General features: G+C 36.3%; 1 protein-coding gene across 5 annotated transcripts in view; it reads left to right on the forward strand.

The window, feature by feature from the left end:
* Positions 1-22,102, forward strand: part of LOC105211141 (uncharacterized) — a 188,038-nt gene that overhangs the window by 136,722 nt on the left and 29,214 nt on the right. For all 5 annotated transcript variants that reach the window (XM_029039524.2, XM_011182464.3, XM_029039522.2 and 2 more), the window contains one exon: positions 389-1,321. In XM_029039524.2, coding sequence (XP_028895357.2) covers positions 389-1,321 — 933 coding nt within the window. The remainder of the gene's footprint in view (positions 1-388; positions 1,322-22,102) is intronic.

A 22,102-nucleotide genomic window follows, 5' to 3' on the forward strand; every position in this document is an offset into this window, starting at 1 on the left:
AACAATGTAGACTCCGGCTTGGACCCGCTTTGAGTAGGAAGGAAAAAACTGTAAAAAAACAGGAAAAAAACGCTCGGGAACAAATGATCAACATCTGAGCACGCGGTTAACGCCCCGACATAACACCCAATTAACCCGATTTTTAACAAGAACTACCACCAAACAAAAAAAACAACAAAAACATTGACAACGAGCAAAAACAAATAGAAAAGCAACACGAGAGCAAAGCGACAAATGGACAAACAGATGTGCAAATAGACGAAATACGAAAATTGTAGACAAACGAAGCGCGGACGGACAGACCAAAATGATTGAATGTAACAATAACAACAAAAGCAACAACTAACAATACACGTTTCTTTGATTTCTTCTCCCTCCGTTTGAACAGGAGCAACAACAACAGCAACAGCAACCACCGACAGCATTGCAACAACAAAAACAACATTCGTTGAAATTCATTAGCGTCAATGAAGTCACGACAAGTGTTGCACCATCGCAAATACCGTACGGCAAATTGCAAGGTTTGCATCATCACGACGCGCGGAAGTGGCGCGAATTCTTCGTCGCACTGGAACCCTTTCAGCGGCAATGTGCCACGGCGGGCCAACGGCTAGTGGCCGCCATGAGTGACATACGCTCCGCCGACCTGCAGGGCCTACCCACACGTCGGCAATTGTATGCGCAACATCGCGCGTTAAGTCGCGCGCTTATGGATTCTGAATTACATAATTTGCGCAAGCGCGGCGCTTTACAGTTAGCGCATCTGCATGAGCTGGCCAAAGCGTTTGCGGCAGTTGCAGCAGCGCCGACTACTGACGAAAATAGCCACAATCATAATGGCAATATCAGCGCGACTAACAGTAGCAAAAACAACAACGCGCGCTATTACAACAACAATCGCCACAGCAGCAGCAGTGGCAGCGGCAACAAACTACTGTCCACCATTTCATCCATCAGCCATCTCGGTTTTGGTGGCAGTTATAGCTTTGGCATGACACATCAACCACAACACCAACAGCAACAACAACAGTCATCACACAATTGCCCCGCTGTGTCCAAGTACAGCACAATGACGTCATGCGATGCCATCAGTCGGCCAACAGTAGCTGGCAGCGCGTCGGTAGCCGCTAATAATGCCGTTGCAGTGGATAACTGTAGTGCAGCAGACAGCGTGGATGTTGCAATTAGACTGCACAAAGTGACATTACTATTCAATGAGGTCGATCGCGCCGCCAAGCGGCTGGAACAGCTCACGGAGCAACGTCGTGAGCGCTTGCGTGAATTGACGCGTCAGCGTGCGCTGGAGGATGAAATTAACGAGGTAAGTGTGACCGATAAAAGTTCGTACATGTATTCGTATATTGGCTGGGAGAAAGTGTTAGTGAAAAGTTTTTGTTTTCTTTTTTTTTACGAAAATAATTGCCACTTTCTGTGATGTAAGCCAAGTACAGACTATGTTATTTTGAATGATAGTAAAGAGTATTGATACTATATATATTTTGAATATACCGTTATCCTTGTCATAGATTAAAATGACAATTGATATAACTCCACTTAATACTAAATACCACTTTCCAGTACTGTCAACCTTATGTCTGAAGTTGTACCTCCAAAGTTCTAAACTTATAATAAAATGGCTAATCCGCGAAGAAATCTACTCAAATTTAAATACTTCTTTGACTCCATCTCTATGAAGGTTGTCTCAAACCATCGGTTTTATTGTTCTAAAAGTTTTAAAAGACTGTGGGATACTAATAAATCTCAAGTTCCCGGCCCAGTATATATTGTCGGGGTCTACGTAAAATGTTGCTCAAGTATATGTATTATATAGGTATATACCATTCTTTGAATATATGGGGCAGTCTCTATTTTCATAAACAACTGAGATCGCATTATATACTAAGCTCAATACTGAAGAATGAAGACCATTACAGATGGCTAGATTAAAGACACCAAAGACAAGTCAAAACTGTTCTTTCAGAATATAAGAATTACTGATAGTAATCAGAACATGGCTATAATAAAACTGTTGAGATACTACACTAGAAAATAACAATAGGCTCGTACTCCGCACTTTTTTCCAATTACCAAGCTTTTCCGATTTAAGAACAGAAACAATTCTCTGCGATCCCGATACGAAAAGTACGAAAGGAAGTTGAATCCCAATTCAACTATTTTTCCCCAAAGATTTCAGTAATTTGTGAATCGAGAGACATTTGCACATTGCTTTTCATACTCTTATTTTCATGAACTATATATTAAATAAGGTCATTCAAATTTTAGTTTGTTGATCTTTTATGTTTTTATCCGGAACTGACTTATTTGACTTGACTGCCTTCATCGTCTTCGCTACTAATATAGACTGTACGGAATTTAGCAAATCACTTATAAATGATGATATAAATGATGAGGAAATGTTTATAGCTCTATGTCTGATAAAGCTAGAACCTTTTGTATTGATATTTTTTTTTTCACTTATACCCAAAATTTATTGTATAGCATGAATAATTGAGCTTTCTCCATTATGGTCATAATAACTAGTCAAATAAGTAGGGGGATAGTTTCCTTAGTTGTCGCTGACAAAATTAAATTACTGCCATTCAAATTATTCGGATAGACCTTTATAGATTTCGCGGCCGATATTTTAAAGCCAAGTATTCACATGAGTTTATTCATGCGGATCCAAACTCTCCTTCAAAATTGTCGAGAGCCGCCTTTTGTGTGCTAGTACCAGTGAGGGATCCCCCGCTCCGTTGAAAATTGGATTCGCTCGTCGAGAAAAGATTAGTTTATCTTATAGTCTGTTATCATTGAGGGGTTGGCTTAGGTTATTTTGATGGGCCAACAGGACTGTTATGGTCCTGAGCGATACGAGATGGAGTGCCATCACGTATTTCTTGAGTAGTAGTCATCGTTAAGGATGATTGAGGGGTTAGTATTGTTATTATTTTGTACTATTACCAAAGCGAAATTCTATTCGCAGCGCCCTCTGTTGACAGTAATTCAAGCACCGAGAGGTACTTGAGCTGAACTTTTCTTGGGCGATTAACAGTTTACTCCTCTTCTATCAACATAAATTTTATTTTCAGGATATCAACAACCTTTTATAGTAAAAATTTTCAAAAATAAATGCATTTTCCATTACTATCCCCACCGTTGTATCGTAATCGGATGCTCGCGCTATCTTCATTCGCTGTTCATACACAATATTATTCAGCAATCGAATCAAAAGCATTTTCCAGCGTCTACAATGAGATTATATACGTTAAAGAGTAGGTTAACAACGGCTAAAACCAACAAATTAAATACAAGAAACCGAAAATATTATTTGCAATTTAACAAATTTAATAAATGATGGTACACAAAAGTACGGTTATGAAAAAGTAATAAAAAAGGCAGGAAAATCCACAATTGTGTGACTGAAAGATATTGCACCAAACCATTGTGAACTGCACACAACAAATATGACAGCGACTATTGTAATGAGCGCTGTTGTTGTTATTGTTGTTGTACGTTTTACATGTCCCACTTGAGACCACGTTGCTCTTTCTCACCACAACAACGATTTTGTCGCCTCTTCCCTTTTCTTTTTGTCACTTGACACTCTTTGACTTTTCAACTCTTGCCCATTAGTGATTACCTGTGGACATTGTTGGCATACAAACACACACACAAACACATATGATATATACAAGCGAACAGCAATAAGCGCTTGTGTTTCATATCGTTGCAAAACGAAGTGGTAACTGAGCGCCTTGAGCAAATACGCGCTGCACGATTTATCAATTTGTTAGCCATGAGTTTGCCTGTTTGCCTTTTTCGAAGTCAAAATACGTGAAATAACTGTAATGCAGCCACAAACGGTACATATAGTATGTTTGTATGAGTTTGTTTGGTACACGTGCTTTGTTTTGCTCAAGCCTTAAAGCGACGATATGATGATTATGAAATTGCATCTTCGATTAATCAAAAAATTTCGAAGGAGTCTGCACAAACACACACAGTGTCAAACATACAGTCAGACAGTAAAGCTAACGTGTGTAATTTCATAAATTAATGAATGCGCGCATGGGTGTTATGAAAATGTCGCTGTTGGGCGAGTTGAATGAACCGCGCGAAAATAATAAAAAATTTGATTGTTTTAATATTTTACAGTTATGTGCCAAATATTAGCATTTAGAATGTGTTTAAACTGCTAACAAGAAATACATTGTTTTATATATATATATATATATACTAACTCTCTTTAACCTCTTGCCTTAACGGAAATCTTTTCATTTTCCCTCTTTTCCCGCTCAATTTGCATTTTCTTGTTAGCGTTAAATTTATTTGCTCACTGAAAAGTGAAAATCTTTGCCATAAATCTGGTAGCAATTAGCCGCGCCAACATTTCAACGCCGCATTTTCCGCGCAAACGAAACTTGTAACTATTTATACACTAATGAATTATCGGTGAATTTCTAAATGATTTGCATATTTTGATTTATTCACACTTTCCCAGGCCGACAACTTAATTTTGACTAGTTGCACAGTAGCAACGAAGTGCACTGGAAATTACGGTTATATAAAAATTGGAAATTTTTAAGGAAAAAAGCCTCTCAGCTTTATACCAAAACAACGGTATCACTATATGTTTGGGGACTGGAGTGATTTATCGACCGATTTTTAGCATTTTCGGTAACCAACTATAATATATCCAAGAAAGTATTAAAGTCAGCCGGAAGTTGTAAGTTCTTATAACAGATAAATGAAAACCTCAGGAAAAGTATTAACCAATTTTTTTCGTTTTTATCTCCGTGCCACATTATCATCAGATTAAAAAATCCTTTCAAATTTTAATTTCATTTTTTCACAGAATGACCGACAGTGTCTGGTCCCTATTCAATAACAAGGGTCTCAAAGAGTTATAGTTTGATTTCGAAAAATTTCAGACACACTTTGAAGACACTATATAAAATTTTAAATAGGTCTACTTAAGGGTCAAAAAGCATATCTCAGGAACCACTCGACCAATTTCAACGAAATTAGTAAGGTTCATGATATTTTCTTGGCAATAGTATAATTTAAAAATGAGCTTTCCTTGTATGAAAATTTTGGAATCCATCAGATTCGTACACTTGACAATCTATAAATTAAGCACCAGTGAAGATATCGGATTGTACGGTTAGAAATCTTACCGGATGCTAGCTGTAGAAGCTGCATGGAGGAGGGTGAGGTGGAATTGTCTCATCACTTTCTTCTGAAATGTCCCGCCTTTGCGAGATTAAGAAAGAGATTTATTGAATCTCACTTTTTAGAATAGGCTCGCGAAATAGCGAATATAGAAATTAAAAAGCTCTGCAGATTTGTAGCGCTTTGTCAACTCCTAATTGTTAATCTAGGGGGGAACCAGGCTTCACAAAGGACTATATTTCAAAGTCTACGTGTGTTTTCCCTTTGGGAAACAACCTTACAACCTAACCTAATCTAAGATATCGGAACAAAACTTTGCACATATACTGCATTGCTTATGTGATATCGCCCTAAAAAAAATAACCGAAACCAAACTATAACTTTTCAAGACCCCAAATATCGAAGAAGAGGACCTCAGTGCTTGTGGGTAATTTTTTAGAGAAAATATCGGTAAATCTCTCAGATATTCTAAAGAAATTCAAAGGAGATGTGTTTATTATAATAGTGAGGCTCCGTGTCAAAAATATAGCAAAATCAGATCAATATTTCTTCTAGCCTCCAAACACCATTTCAGAGCTACGGTGGACTTTATACCGTATATATCGGTTATTATGTTAGATATCTTAGAAAAATTATATAATCTTGAATATAATGGAACTTGTTGAGATTACTTCAAAGGCTCATAGCATAGGTACATACATATCTATTTAAATTAATAAATCGAATTAATAATTAAGAAAAGCCACGATTTTTTCTCTAAGTACTTCTATAGATACACATGTGGAAGCGCAGCGAATGGTTGCGCATGCGCACTTGTACGTTATTCTTAAACGGCGAACAGCACGCTTGCCTTGCGCATTTCGCGAAGCTGCGCGACGATAAGGCCAAACGCCTGCTTGCCGAAAGCGGAAAAGCAAACTTAATCCAAATCAAAGTCGAAAAGGAAGGCGCAAGATAAAGCCACAGAGGCAGACTTAACTTAGCAGCAACACAAGCAAAATGCATGTGCAACATGTTGCAAAGTGTTTGTACGAGGCTAAGCAAGGCCACGACATGGCACATGGCAGCGCACAGCAAATTCAGTTGCAATGTGAATTAATAAATAACTGAAAAGCGATACAAAGGCATTGCGCGCAGCATTACCGCGGTAAGTGTGCGATTGCCACAACAGCGCGCTGCTGTTGTTGTTGCTGGTATTGCAACTTTGCAGAATTACAGTTATCTCAAGCATACATACACGTACGCGCAAGCATATTTTAAGCCGCCGCGGCAGTGCGCCATTTGCCATTTCAAAGAGGAATTAAATAAAAGTCTTACAAAGTCTAACAGCCGCGCGGCAGCGTTGCATGTACCGCGTCGAACCAGTTGCCAGCGCTAAGCGGCCACCAAGCAATCACTGCTGCGCGCTCAAAAATATATTAACTGCAATTATAAGTGTACACCAATAACGGTGTACGCTCGCCAGTAAGAGTGTGTCTGTTTGTATGGCTAATCATGTGCTATCTGCAGCTGTCAGACAACGACATCAGCGGCGGCGACACCGAAAATGTTGCTCTCTGTGATTGCCAACATTTGTACAGTTAGCAAAAAAAAATTATGAAACCAAAAACAAATAAAAATGTGTGTCCTGCAACCGCCACTTGCCGCAAAGGAAACGCGCCAGCGCCGTCTACTTTGGCTTACATTAAGCGCCCGTCTCTTGCTCGCCTGCATCCGCAGTCATCGACGCGCTTCACTTGTTACACACTGCCGCCGCGCGCTGGTATGCTTCGCCCAGCGGTTGGCATTTCTTAATTGAATATGCTTTTCATTTAATGCAATGTGGCGGTTGTGATTTATCACGCGCATCCGCTAAATGTCGCATGCATTTGGTGCACTCTCCCGCATACTCACCTCTTCATTGCCTCAAATGACGCTAACTGCTGTGGGTTGCTACTACATGTGCCACCAGATGTTGCATGACTGCTGTGTGCGCTTATTGCCACAACGTTTGTCGCATGATTTAAACTCATCATTTTATATATATCTATACATATGTATGTATATTGTATATCAGCATGATTTCCATAAAGTGTTTGCGCGCTCACTCGCTTGATGTGACAGTTGATTTTCTGCACTGTCGCCTATTTGATGCCATTTCTCCTCAGTGATTAATTGCCTGTGCGCGCACTGCTTTGATCGCACTTTAGCTTGTAACTAGAAAGCTATTAAGCCATTTACTCGGAAAGCTTTTAAAGCGTACACATTTTGGGTGGCAAATTCGTAATGGCTCGTTAGAAGAATATCTGATAGTTGTGCTTGGTAAATGCGAAGTGGCATGCTGGGCGGTCGACTCTTTTAGTTGGACACATTTGAATTATTTTTATGATACTCTAATTATCAAAACTTGTTAAATTCAGAGAAGAACCCAGCAGTGTAAAATTCTCTTTCATAATATGTGGGGTTACAGGAGATAATACTTTACCGAAATGTTTCAATTGGAGGTCTCAGATGCCATTATATATTATAACAATGTCGTATACCATTTCTAATTGATGATAGATATGTGAATCATACCGTAGTCTACATAGTTTAACTAGTCAGCTTCTACTAAGAAGAATGTATTGTCGCATTCTTTGTTGTTACTTTGAAAGGTTAGAATCGCGAAAGAGTGAACGAGAACCGCGACACTGTCGTGTACAATTATATAAGAAGAATCAAGACAAATAAAAAACGATTCGAATATCTAACAAAATTTCGTCTGAAAACATATTGATTTAGAATAAAGTATGTTGAGATCTTAGATCTCTGGGTCTACGAATGAGAATATGATAAGAACTGATGTGCTGAACACATAGAAGACGACAATCGACGAGCGACATCTGTCAAATATTAAAATACACGCGTTCTTATGGGCACAGATTTTTTGGCAACAGCACGACTTCACCACAAAAGGGTTGAAGTCTTCGCTGTCGCCAAATTAGAAATGTTTCTAATTTTGCCGACGACAATGGCCGCTGTAGAGCTGCCACTAACATGTGAAATGTAAAATTATTCAAAGTTCTCACAAGTATGACATTATTTTGCCAGCAGAAACGTAAAATAGCTTTAATATATCCTTTATAATAACAATCGATTATTTAAAACAAATAAATAGATAGATGTTAGTACGGCAACAATGAAATTGCTTTTTGATATGTCGCTGCCGTCTTCAAAATGTTCAAGACGCTGGCTTCAAAGCGACATTTGTGATCAGCCATCGCTACGTCGTGTCGTGTCGTCGTCTTTGTGTTCAGCACTTGACCAAGATCTATGAAAACAGGCCCCTTCATTTGAATAATCTCTAAAGAGCTCTTTGTATGCTCTCGTGCTTTTACTACATGAAAACGCCAATTCTTTATCGACGAGTGTAATCGCTCTCATTCTAATTGCATTCAACAGCTCAGAGAAATTTCGGTTAGATATAGTTTTCTCTTTTAACTAATTTTTCCATTATCGGGTATTATTCTTACATCATTTCCCAAAAAAAGCTTTGGGAAAGATTTACAAACATTGCTAAAGCTTTTGAAGCTAGAGCTTTATAAAGTTTAGTGATAATTTCAAATTTGAGTGCTTACAGCGCCCTCTACGTGAATGAATAAAATCTCAGCCTCCTCTAAAGCTTTCATGCTCCGAACATATCATTTCAGTCAAAAGCTTTTTTTGATGATCTCTGGCGAGTTAACTTTCATAACGTTTTGAACAAAGTGATGAGAGTACCTATCTCATTAGTGAAATGTTGTTATCGACGATGATTAATCGATAATTTTTTTTACAAAAAAATCAATATTCTCTGTTTGAATGCTAAACCAACACTCTCTTAGTAAAGCTTGCTCAAACATCAGTTAACATTGATTTACAAGACTATATATATTGTCACGAAAGAAGATCGAAAACTTGGCGAATACTCTTCGAGCTGTTCTCATAAAAAAATATAAATGAGAAAAACATTATGGGAACTGGCATTCCAGCAACAACCACGCATACAAGTAGCTACATTTTCAGTTGCACATCTGCTCATTGAGAAGATAACGGTACTACCAACAAAGGAGTGAATCAGAAAATTTCTGGGAGTTGACGCAACTGTCACACACGTTGATTGCCTCACAGATGAACGTTGATAAGCTGTAAAAATAAAATAAAAAATCACTTGAATTAGCGGTGGCAACAACAACAGCGGTTGTTGTTGCTGCTTCCAACATATCGGCCAACCAATCACTTAACTCAGCGCCTAACCCACGTAAATTGCAGTGTACACAAACACTTCCAGTGAAGCGCGCAATGAGATGAAATTTGAAAATAAATTAGCAGCAGCAGCAACCGCTTCGTGTGTATATGCATGGCATGTGTGTGAGCGCAACAATGCTGGAGATGCGCGCATGCGTACAGCGAGTGACGCGAGTGTTTGCGTGCACAAGCAATTAGTTGCAAGGGTATGACCTCGGCGGCAGCAACCGCAACAGCAGCAGCGGCGTTGCACACATGCGGGTGTTTCGGGAGCGACAATTGCCAACTGCCGCTGGAGTGCAACTTTCGTTCACCTGAGAATGCCAACGCAAGCGGCATGCATTCATCGTGAGCTGACATTTACGTGTGCGCGCATGCGCAACCACACTGCGCCACAATATAAATTGCTGGCGATAATAAACTAATGTTGCATGCAACGCATACACTTCGCCGGCGTATTTGTAAAGCGTATGTTAGTGCGCATGCGCTGTGACTGAATGACGTTGCGGCAGCAATGGCATGACAGTTATGCACTACCGCTACATCGCGCCTCCGCCCCGCCTGCCTCACGCCTCTCATAATGCATTAACGCAACGCCGATATACCCAACTTGGCTGACCTCAACTTTTCAATGTCACCGCGCGGTCAAAAGTGCCCACCGAAATTCCACTCCGGTCGCACAGCTCTGCGAGGTCACATTGCCGCGTGCGTTGCATGTCAAAGCTACATGAATTAGATAAAATATTAGCAGGCATTTTGCATGCATATTTTCTTGGAAATGTCTTCATTAGAAGCTGAAAAGATTGCGCGTCCGTTATAATCATGCAACATGCAACACACATGCCTATATAATGACTAAACGGCATATTTATTTAAATATCACAGATTTACATATATATATCTAATATATCTAATAAGTAAATATGTGTCTGTCTTCATTTCATTTTGTATTCCAGTTACTCTGTACATTATCTTCTTACTCTGCTTTGACAGCAATCACTTTGTCACAAATGTAACTTGGCCAGTCAGTCAATCAATCATTCATTCAGCCATCTATTCACTCATTCATTTCACTAATTTAGCGCTTCTGCTTTTGCGAGAACTTGTCCAACCCGTATTTGTATTACGTTAATTACTTTGTTAGACGCTTCCCAGTTGCTTTTGACGTGCCAGTGTGCTTTAGTTGTCATTGTTTTTGTTGTTTGTTTGTCTTTTCAATTCTTCTTCTTCTTCTTTTGTTGCTTATCTAGCAATTACTGCATTTGTGCGCGAGTTAAGTAAGCAATAACGGCACTTCAAAAACGGTACAATTACGAAATCTCGAAGAAATTGAATAACCGGATTGAAAGGAAGAGAGAATTGCCTAGATCATTGAGAAAATATTCCGCAATTATTGCGGCAAATATTTGATCACGAAGCTACTCTTCCATTTTGATTGCTATGGATGAGGGATAGTCCTTCAAGAAAACGTTCTTAAACTTAGACCCGACCAGAATAAGTAGAAGTTTAGACGTTCCTAACCTTAGTGTATCCTTGATCTTAGGCCAAGTACTCATAAATATCAAAAGGAGAAGAGTAAGAAATTTCATTCAAGCTTTAAACTTGGTAAAAAACTATTGGAATTTCAGAGGTTTGAATATATTTAATATAAACTGTGGGGTTTCATATTTAGCTTTGTAGTTTCTCTCTTCCATGATTCAGTTTAATGGACTTACTAAGAGCTGATAATTTTTACTGATAGATAGATGCAATATTCAGTGGGGCACTTCTTTAAATTACATTTAGAAATACATATAGGGGAAAGCATGAATTCATCTAGAGACATGTCACGACCAGGTTATATAATAGAATCATATGTATTAAAGTCTTAATCATGGTTTGGATAATTACACTGTACAATACTCGGTTGGGTATTGAATCAAACTATTTTTTTTTCTGGGAGATTGAGTCAAATGTTAAAAGAGTATATTCTCCGATTTTTAAGGTTAGTCTCTAAAATCGAAATATTTACTTTTTTAAAATATAAAATTTTTTATTTTTTTTCAAAGATTCTACTTGACCCCTTATATCAACTGTCATAAAAGCTGAGGCGAAAATATTATGAGTGAAAGTGAAAATTAAAAAAAAATGTGGAATTTGAAAAGTAAAATCAATATTCGGAACACCAAATAAACCAAATATCGGATTGAAAGTGAATTTCACTCGGAAGTGAATTACAGAACCTGCCTGATAACATTGAAATAAAGGAAAAGGTAGTTAATAAAGTTTTCAGTAAACTAAATTTTGAAATTGGATGGCGAATATTTCGATTTTGGGCTTACTTCCCCTCCCAGAAAAAAATTAATTAGTTCAATACCCAGAAAAAATTCGATTAGCCGAATAGTGTTAATATTGTAAATACGAATCTCCTTACAGGATGTGCGTAAAAACAAGATCCGAGCAAGTTTAGTAAAGCGAAAAAAATAATAAAATCTAGGGAGCCAGTTAAGTCCTAAATTTCATAGTAAGGACGGCACAGAAGAGCAACACTCAAATTTGTATACAACAGTTTTAATGGGTCAAAAATCATATCTCCGAAACTACTCTACCAATTTCAACGAAATTCGTTTCGAATTAGTTCCTTGGCATCCCAATGCAATAGTTTGAAAATGGGCGAAATCGGTTCACAACCACGCCTACTTTCGAAATACCACAATTTTTAAGTCCATCTGATTCGTTCGCTTTACAATTTAAAAATTAGACACCAGTGAAGATTTTGGAACAAACCTTTTCACAAATACTGTAGTTCTAGTGTGACACAGGCCGTATAAAAATCACCGAAATCAGACTATAACGTTTCACGGCCCCAGATATCGAACATGAGAGCCTCGAGGCTAATGTGACTAACTTTTTTCTTGAAAATATCGGTAAATCTCTCAGATATTCAAAGAAGTTGTGTTGCTTCCAACAGTGTGCATCTGTGGCAAAAATTAGGAAAATCAGGCTAATATCCTCATATTCGAATTTTCAAAATTCCAGCTGGGCTTTATACAGTACATATCGACTATTATATGAAAAAAAATAAGTGAACGTAAAATCTTGGATATAATGTAGCTTGATTACAAAATAGTTGAAATCGGTTCAGGAATTACCCCAATTTCCATACACTATATATAGTGATTTTTGTTTTCTAGTGGACTTTATTTCGAATATGTGGGTTAAATAAATAAATTGCGATTGGTTACACCCGAACTTAGCCCTTCCTTACTTGTTTTATATTGAAATTCACCAGAAAATCATATGGACTCAAACGCAATGCATATTCGAAAAAATGACAGCTTATGAAGCGCACAGATTTCATTTCACTTTCCGATTTTTTTTCGGAAATCTTTTCCCTAAAATGACATTTGCAAAGTTTAATATTCAATTAAAAAGGTATCAACTTTCTCATTAACATTGAAGTGACCGCAAATGTGCGAAAGTAAGTGACAGCGATTTAACACGCACACACATGGACTACCAACCAACTGGGCGGCAAATATCCTGCTCAAGGCGCTTACCGTTATTGTGCGTAATAATACGGCCAGCAAATTGCGCTGCGGCTTGCGTGTCAAATACAAATGAAATAAAGATGCAGGCGGAAAGTGAATGAAATTTATTTATTTAACTGGCAGGCGAGCGCAAGCGACAAAAAAATAAAAAAAAAATTAAAAAAAAAAAATATTAAACATTATTGTTTGTGAGTGTGTATATTTTCGCGCATGGGTGTACATTGCAGCCAAAACTTAATGCTTGCAATTCATCTTTGCCGCAATTAAATATGCAAGCGACATGCATATACATATTATATATGCAACATGCCACATATTTATTTACTCGTAACTGCCTGCCCCTTGATTGTTGTCGCTCTTATTGAGGTTGATATTTATTTAAGAAAACGAAAAAAGCGATCGTCGTCATCCGGCGCGGAAATATGCCACTGACATGCAGCACACTTGCCGGCCCAGTTGGTGTCAATCAATCGGCGATGGTGATGGTGATGGCGTTTGGAATGGTGGCAAGTTTGTCGCGGTTGTCGGTCATCACCTGCTCGCTGCCGGCTGTTGCTTTAACACTTTGTACTTCTTTTTGTTTACAGTGATTTTGCTTTTGTTGTTGCAATTTGTTGTGGCACGCTGATGGTGAACTTTGTTGTCAGATAAAATTGATTTTTAATTATGCAAAAGTGAAAGCAAAGGTTGAAAAGAAATTCAGTTTACTTCTCAAAATAAAAAAAAAGAAAAAAAATCGAAAATGAAATAGAAATTATTCCGTAAAAATTGCAATAAAATTAAAATAGTCAACTCAACTTAAACTTAGTTTAAATTGTTGTAAATGGCTGTTGACTCACACAAGCCACATTCAAATTAATCACACACACACCCAGTGACCGCGCGCTAACACCCCACACTACCGCCGGGGAGAGGCAACAAAATGTCGAAAATATCGAGTCATGCAAACAATAACAAAAGCAACAACAACACACGATTGTAAAAGAAACCGTTGCAAATCTGACACTGGCCATGAACTAGCAACACCCATTGAGGCGTTGAGCAGCCAACAGGCGAAAATGGGTGCGATAAACCTTAGCCGTTCGAAATAGTGTTTTATCTTTGTGTGAACTCACCGTTTTCGTATGTCAAAATATCAATCAAAAGAGTGGCAAAGGAAAAACAAGCCAAAGATTTTTTTTATTTTTTTTCCCACACCAGCAAACTCACCTCGACATCCTAAGCAAATGGCGTACTGGCATCTAGTGTGACTGGTGAATCCACCTCTCCGGTATTACGGTATTGCCGGCGATTAATTCAATTAAAAAAGTGACAGCGACAGCGTTGCTGATGAGTGTTGCTGGTGTTGATTTTGATCTTTGTTGCTGATTAACAAATGACTGGGTGTTGTTGCTGTCGCAGCGCCAATATGAGGCGGCGTCCACTTTAGCGTCATATTAGGTTTAACTGTTGCTCTAAGTAAGCAAACCTACTAGTGCGAGTACATACTTACAGACACATATCGAATAACAAACAGTGGCATAGTGTGAGTGGGGGGGGTTCCATTAGACAATGAAAGCCGATGATTTCAATTTGTTTATTTGATTTTTTTTTTAATTTCGTGATACTATTTTGTAAAATTAAATATGTTATGAAATTCAAAATGATCAAATTGATTTAATATTCGATAGATTTTCGAAGATATTTGACTTTATCGAGGTGTCGATTTTGATAATTTCAGACATTTTGTTTTTTAACTTAAAAAGTAAACAATTGTAATTAATTTTAGTTTCGATTTAAAAATTATCGATATATTACAATATAAGGAATATCGATAAAACAAAATATCGATTTTTAGAAAATGAATTTTTATTCAATAATCGCCAAGCTTCAGATTTGTATCAACTTTAATCAATTTTAATCTCAATTTAATTCCTTTGAAAGGGAACTGTACTTTTTGAGAGATAGATTACAAAAGCAAAAAAAATATATATATTTCCATACAAGGTGATCAATTTCGATTGATCGATATTCGAAAATATTATGTCTTTATTTAATGTTCAAAAAATAACTAATTATAATAAATTTATATTTCGTTTAAAATTTTTATCGATTTTTTATTAATAATCTGCCAACTTTCAAAATCAAATTCGAAAAAAAATATATAAAAAATTCTTTCCAATAATTTTGATATGGATTCACTTAGTAATACTTGAAATTTTACTTTTAAAATAAATATGAAAAAATTATTTTTTATATATTTATATATATATATATATATAATATTTTTTTTTCATATCGATTTTTATTTTATGGAGTTCAAGGTTCGATTTTCACAAATATTATGACTTTGTAATTAAAAAAATAACTAATTATAATAAATTTATATTTCTATTAAATTAAAATATATAAATTGTCGATAAATCAATTATCGATCGATTTTTAGAAAAATATTTTTATTAATAAGCTGCCAAGTTTCAAAATCAACTTCGTTTTGAAAAAAACTGTACATTCTGTAGAGATTTTAAAAATAAAAAAAAATTATAAAAAAATTCTTTCCAATAATTTGGACATGGATTTAATGAGTAATACTAAAAATTGTATTTTTAAAATAAATATGTGAAAAAAATATGTTAATTTTTTACTATCGAAATTTTGAGTTATTCCCTGTTATATAAAATTATCTCTATATAAAATTATAAATATATAATATTTCTTACTTCACTAAAATTTCGCAATTTATCGATATCTTGAATCAACTAATTTAAACTAAATCTTTTAAACTAATTTCATGGATACCGATACTTATATCTTTCGCTAACAGTAACACCGAAGTTGCAGCAACTTGTTGCTCAACATTTATCGCCAGCGACAAATGACAAACAAATACACTTATAAGCTCATAAATACATACATACATACTAATGTGCGTGTGTAATTTAATATTTGCCGCCGCCGCCACCGCCTGCAACTAACTAACTAAAAGCAAATAAATGTTTCAATTCATTTTTTAATGTTTCATGCCAGCAGCGATGAGCAATGAGTAGCGCCAACTAAGACGCTTTGTTGTTATTGTTGCTTTTGATTGCTATAGGCAGACGCCTGGATGCGCAATATTATCGCCACATTTGTGGCCCGACTGCCTGCCTACCACCATACCGGCCCGGTGGTTCCAGTTAACGCGTCTGTTTGTATGTAATACAGATTTGAGCACGAGTATTCGGCTATCGCCTGATATGATTTTCATATCGCAATGTTCATCTTGCAACTACACATTTGGCGGCCCACTCGGGTATTTATAAATAAAAAAAAATAAATATATTTGTGCGTTGCATAAGTGGCGTGCTTTGTGAAAACTTGAACTCGCCCAGATGCCAAAACATTTAGTGCATTCACTTTTAATGCGATTTTCATGTGCATAATAATTTATCGGGCGGTTTTGTATAACCACTAATAAATATTCATTTTGCGATTATATGTCAATGTGTATTTGTTTCAAATATCGATTTTTAGAAAATGAATTTTTATTCAATAATCGCCAAGCTTCAGATTTGTATCAACTTTAATCAATTTTAATCTCAATTTAATTCCTTTGAAAGGGAACTGTACTTTTTGAGAGATAGATTACAAAAGCAAAAAAAATATATATATTTCCATACAAGGTGATCAATTTCGATTGATCGATATTCGAAAATATTATGTCTTTATTTAATGTTCAAAAAATAACTAATTATAATAAATTTATATTTCGTTTAAAATTTTTATCGATTTTTTATTAATAATCTGCCAACTTTCAAAATCAAATTCGAAAAAAAATATATAAAAAATTCTTTCCAATAATTTTGATATGGATTCACTTAGTAATACTTGAAATTTTACTTTTAAAATAAATATGAAAAAATTATTTTTTATATATTTATATATATATATATATATAATATTTTTTTTTCATATCGATTTTTATTTTATGGAGTTCAAGGTTCGATTTTCACAAATATTATGACTTTGTAATTAAAAAAATAACTAATTATAATAAATTTATATTTCTATTAAATTAAAATATATAAATTGTCGATAAATCAATTATCGATCGATTTTTAGAAAAATATTTTTATTAATAAGCTGCCAAGTTTCAAAATCAACTTCGTTTTGAAAAAAACTGTACATTCTGTAGAGATTTTAAAAATAAAAAAAAATTATAAAAAAATTCTTTCCAATAATTTGGACATGGATTTAATGAGTAATACTAAAAATTGTATTTTTAAAATAAATATGTGAAAAAAATATGTTAATTTTTTACTATCGAAATTTTGAGTTATTCCCTGTTATATAAAATTATCTCTATATAAAATTATAAATATATAATATTTCTTACTTCACTAAAATTTCGCAATTTATCGATATCTTGAATCAACTAATTTAAACTAAATCTTTTAAACTAATTTCATGGATACCGATACTTATATCTTTCGCTAACAGTAACACCGAAGTTGCAGCAACTTGTTGCTCAACATTTATCGCCAGCGACAAATGACAAACAAATACACTTATAAGCTCATAAATACATACATACATACTAATGTGCGTGTGTAATTTAATATTTGCCGCCGCCGCCACCGCCTGCAACTAACTAACTAAAAGCAAATAAATGTTTCAATTCATTTTTTAATGTTTCATGCCAGCAGCGATGAGCAATGAGTAGCGCCAACTAAGACGCTTTGTTGTTATTGTTGCTTTTGATTGCTATAGGCAGACGCCTGGATGCGCAATATTATCGCCACATTTGTGGCCCGACTGCCTGCCTACCACCATACCGGCCCGGTGGTTCCAGTTAACGCGTCTGTTTGTATGTAATACAGATTTGAGCACGAGTATTCGGCTATCGCCTGATATGATTTTCATATCGCAATGTTCATCTTGCAACTACACATTTGGCGGCCCACTCGGGTATTTATAAATAAAAAAAAATAAATATATTTGTGCGTTGCATAAGTGGCGTGCTTTGTGAAAACTTGAACTCGCCCAGATGCCAAAACATTTAGTGCATTCACTTTTAATGCGATTTTCATGTGCATAATAATTTATCGGGCGGTTTTGTATAACCACTAATAAATATTCATTTTGCGATTATATGTCAATGTGTATTTGTTTCAATTTGGGAAATTATGGGAAAAGTCTGCATAATAATATTTATATAGTCCATATTAATTTAATGACCCAACAAATGGTTTTCAAATAAATATCAGATTTTGTGGAAATTTAGTACTTATAGTTCGATTGTGTAAAAGACATGCTTTACTCCAATCAATTTTCAGTCATTTATAGTGTCGAAGAGTCCTCACTCAGTAATTCCATAATTCTCCTTGAAGTAAGTGGATTTCTCATAAACTTCCCTTCTTCTTATGCAATTACTTCTTAGACTACTAGGAAAGTATGAGCTAAACTACGGCTTTTCTTATCTATATCAAACCAAAAATTATCTAGCCAGCATCTGGTACAAAGTTGTTTCTAATACTCATTCGATTCATCTCATTATGTATCCCAACCTCCAAATGCAACTTTCTAGGTAACTGTGATCTATTTGAAGAACATTTTCAGCTTTCAGTCCTTTGACGGATATATATCCTTTTCGTTCCGGTTAAGTAGACCCAACTGTCGTCGGATTGATTTGCACCGCTCGACTTATATTTTACACGAAATCCAGTTTATTGTCTCTTCCGCAAATAATTTAATCCGAGTTCATCTCTTAAACTTTACCTGGGTTAAGTGGGGCTAAGTATTGAGATTGATATCTGCGACGGAGATCCCGGTGATAACACTTGGACAGTTTTAGGTAGGTTCTTTGAAAAGATCTAAGGAGGATTTCACCCCACATATATTGACAAAGTGTTTTGAAACCAAAAAACTGTTGAGACGACTAGTTTGGATTCCAGTTATTTCGTCGAGAAGGTTGAAGGTGTGCGTTCCGGATGTTTTGAGGTCAGCCTCGCGAAAGCTAGAGAGTTCAGTCCCAGGATAATCCTGTGAAGACTTCCTTTTCTAGACAACTTTAACAATCAGTGTCTGGTAAAATTTTCAGCTTAGCCATAGGGATCTGAATTAGCTAGTGACCGGTTAGAGATCCAAAAACCAAAGAAAGAAAACCTTTGGGAGAAAATAGTTCAATACTCCTCTTAAGATCTGCACTGGCCAAGAGAGATCTTGTAACCGCGCAAGTGTTAACCAGTCCTTACTCAGTTTGAGGAAAACCCTGTTTTCCAGTAATCCACATGAGTACTGCTGAGCTCCAAAACCGTTACCAGTCTGTTAATGAGACTAAGCACACCTTAAGTAGTATTGGTGATAAAATCATTGTTGCAGCTCTGCTATCGAAGTGAACAAGCAACTCTTTGTAGAAGGATGCACCCGGAATCGCCGCTAAAGTGACGTCACTGAGCACTGCTTTTAATCAAAGCCTTTCATTTATAATATCAAGCGTAGCAAGAAGATTTTTTGAACACGATTTCAACTACTATTTACCACCGGATTCCGAAAATATTCACGACCACAACCGTTATAAAAATGACAACGAAAAATTCCGCAACGCTCCAAGCATGACAAATTCTGAATAATTTTACAAATGAGGTGTATGAAGTCAACAAAAAAAAATTATATAGTCGGCGCATACGCAGTTATAATATCACTCATAAATTTGCACAACTGTCATGAAGCCGATCACTATCAGCCGACAAGCCACGAGAAAAGCGCACAACGCAAAGAGAATGCCTTAAAGCCGACTAATGAGCTTAAATTGTTGCGGCGGCGAAAAGTTAATTTAACTGATGTCCCAAAAACTAAAATTCGCAATTATATGCGTACATAATTGCACAAACACACATACATACATATTTACGTTTGTATGTATGTGAGCACGATTCTCATGTCGCAGCGTTGCACATGCAAATTGACTCACTAGTTACAGTTATGAATGCAAAAGCCGAAAGTGTGTCAACGCTTGTTTGGCCCAAAGTTCAATACCACTACTTGCAACACACACACAGGAGAGACTACCCACTGTCCATTTAATAAAGAAGAGGCACTGAATCGAAGGCGGTGGCCCTTAGAATTTTTATCTACTCCTCAGCGCTTACTTTTGCTCCCCAGCGAGACGTGTGAAAGACATGGCAATATTTATCGCCCGTGTTGGCCCGTTTTGTTGACTTGCATAATACGGCCACAAGAATGCACATCATAAATTAACGGCAGCCAGCGAGGTTGCATGCAACAGCTGAACTGTGGCGGCTACACTCACTATATAACTGTATGTTGTTATTGCTACAGCTACAACTCCTCCCCACGCTACACTTTGACAAACGGCCGAGAAGACAAAGCGCCGCACGCTGCATGCCACATGCCAACGTGCCACCAGTCAGGTGAAACATACTACCATACTCGGTTGCGTGTCCGTTTCGGTGCTTCTTCATTTACAGACACGATAATATACATATGTACATAAATATATATATATGTAAGTATGTACAAGCAAATATTGGTAATTCGGTCATATGTTGGCTGTTAAGTGGCCCAGAGTGCAACTCGGCTCTTCTTTGTTTTGCAGAAAATTAAAGTGTTCAAGTCGAGACGCATTCTTGTGGCGCTGCCGTTGCCTTGCAACTGAGTCTTCTGCACATTACAACGCGGCACTTGTAAGCCAACTCTTACAAACATACAGCTTGTGTTCTCATGCCACCTCCTTCAGAGTTTATATATTTTATATTTTTTTCTCGCTTCTCACTCGCCGCTTGCATTTGGCGAGTCGAGGTGACTGCGGTCATGCTTACACTCGTAAATGAAAGAATTAACCTCACTGCCAGTTGACAGTAATAAGATACTCAACTACAACACAATGCAACAACAAAAACAATAAATGAGTATGCAGTAATTGCAACATGCAAAAAGCTTAAAAATATTTCCATAATATGTGGCAAGTTGTATTTAATACAGGAAACGGGCCAGCAGAATTTTACGTATTTTTTTCAACTGAAGTAAGCACTTGTTAAATCGTTGATCGAAATCATCGAAATACTTTTATACTTTTCTATTTTAGAAGAATTAGCCGCGTTTCCTAAAGCACGGTATTTGTTAAAATAGGTTCGATATCACGCTATTTATCTGCGCGCCAAAATGTAGGCAACAATTTAAGATGGAGTTCGTCACTATCGCTATAAAAAACAATTTGTAATATTAACTGTTTAAATTAACTGTAAACAAGTAAGTACGGGCTAAGTGGGGGTCAAACATTTTATACTCTCGCAATTTATTGATGAAATTTTATTAAGATAACACAATTTGACTCATATATTCGGCATAAAGTTCACTATAATAAGAAGAATCGCTATATACATAAATGTACAGTATATGTGGGCGGTAATTCCTAGACCGTTTTACTTATTTTCACCACCCACATAGATCATATTCAGATACCTTAAGTTGGAAAATCCGTATATTAGATATATGGAGGCTACAGGAAGAATTGACCCGATTTTGCTCAATGTTCCTTTCAATTTCTTTACAATATGTGAGAGATTTAAATATATTTTCTGTAAAAAATAGGTCACAAGAAGTGAGGTCCTCATGTTCGGTATCTGGGGCCTTGAAATGTTATAGTCCGATCGCGTGATTTTAAGTTGGGTGATGTCACACTACAAACACAATATTTGTTCTGATATCTTCACTGGCGCTTAATTTATAGATTGCTAAGTAAATGAATCAGATGGGCTTCAAAATCGTGGTATAAGAAAAGTAGGCGTGGTTTCTCCTATTTTCTAACTATAGTATTGAGATGTCAAAAAATTTAAAATAATTTTGACAAATGTTGCGGAATTGAGAGTTCTTGGTTACGTAGAACCGATTGTCGTGGGAACATATGAAAATCAAAATCATGGCAACAAGCTCATTGGTGCTCACAATGACCACTGAAATCACAAAACAGTCATATAACAAATTATTTAAAATGGCTAGCGGTAAAAAGCGGCAACAACAAAGTTACTTAATAATATTGACACGCCCAATTACGTCACTTATGCATTTACATCAACTTAAAGAAATATATTTGAAATTCTATCGCTTGGCTTATTAGTGATTTATATCTTTTCATTTTATTGCTTTATTTTTATAATCAAGAATATTGGCATTTT

The sequence above is a fragment of the Zeugodacus cucurbitae genome, chromosome 4, assembly GCF_028554725.1.
Source record: "Zeugodacus cucurbitae isolate PBARC_wt_2022May chromosome 4, idZeuCucr1.2, whole genome shotgun sequence".
NCBI lineage: Eukaryota > Metazoa > Arthropoda > Insecta > Diptera > Tephritidae > Zeugodacus > Zeugodacus cucurbitae.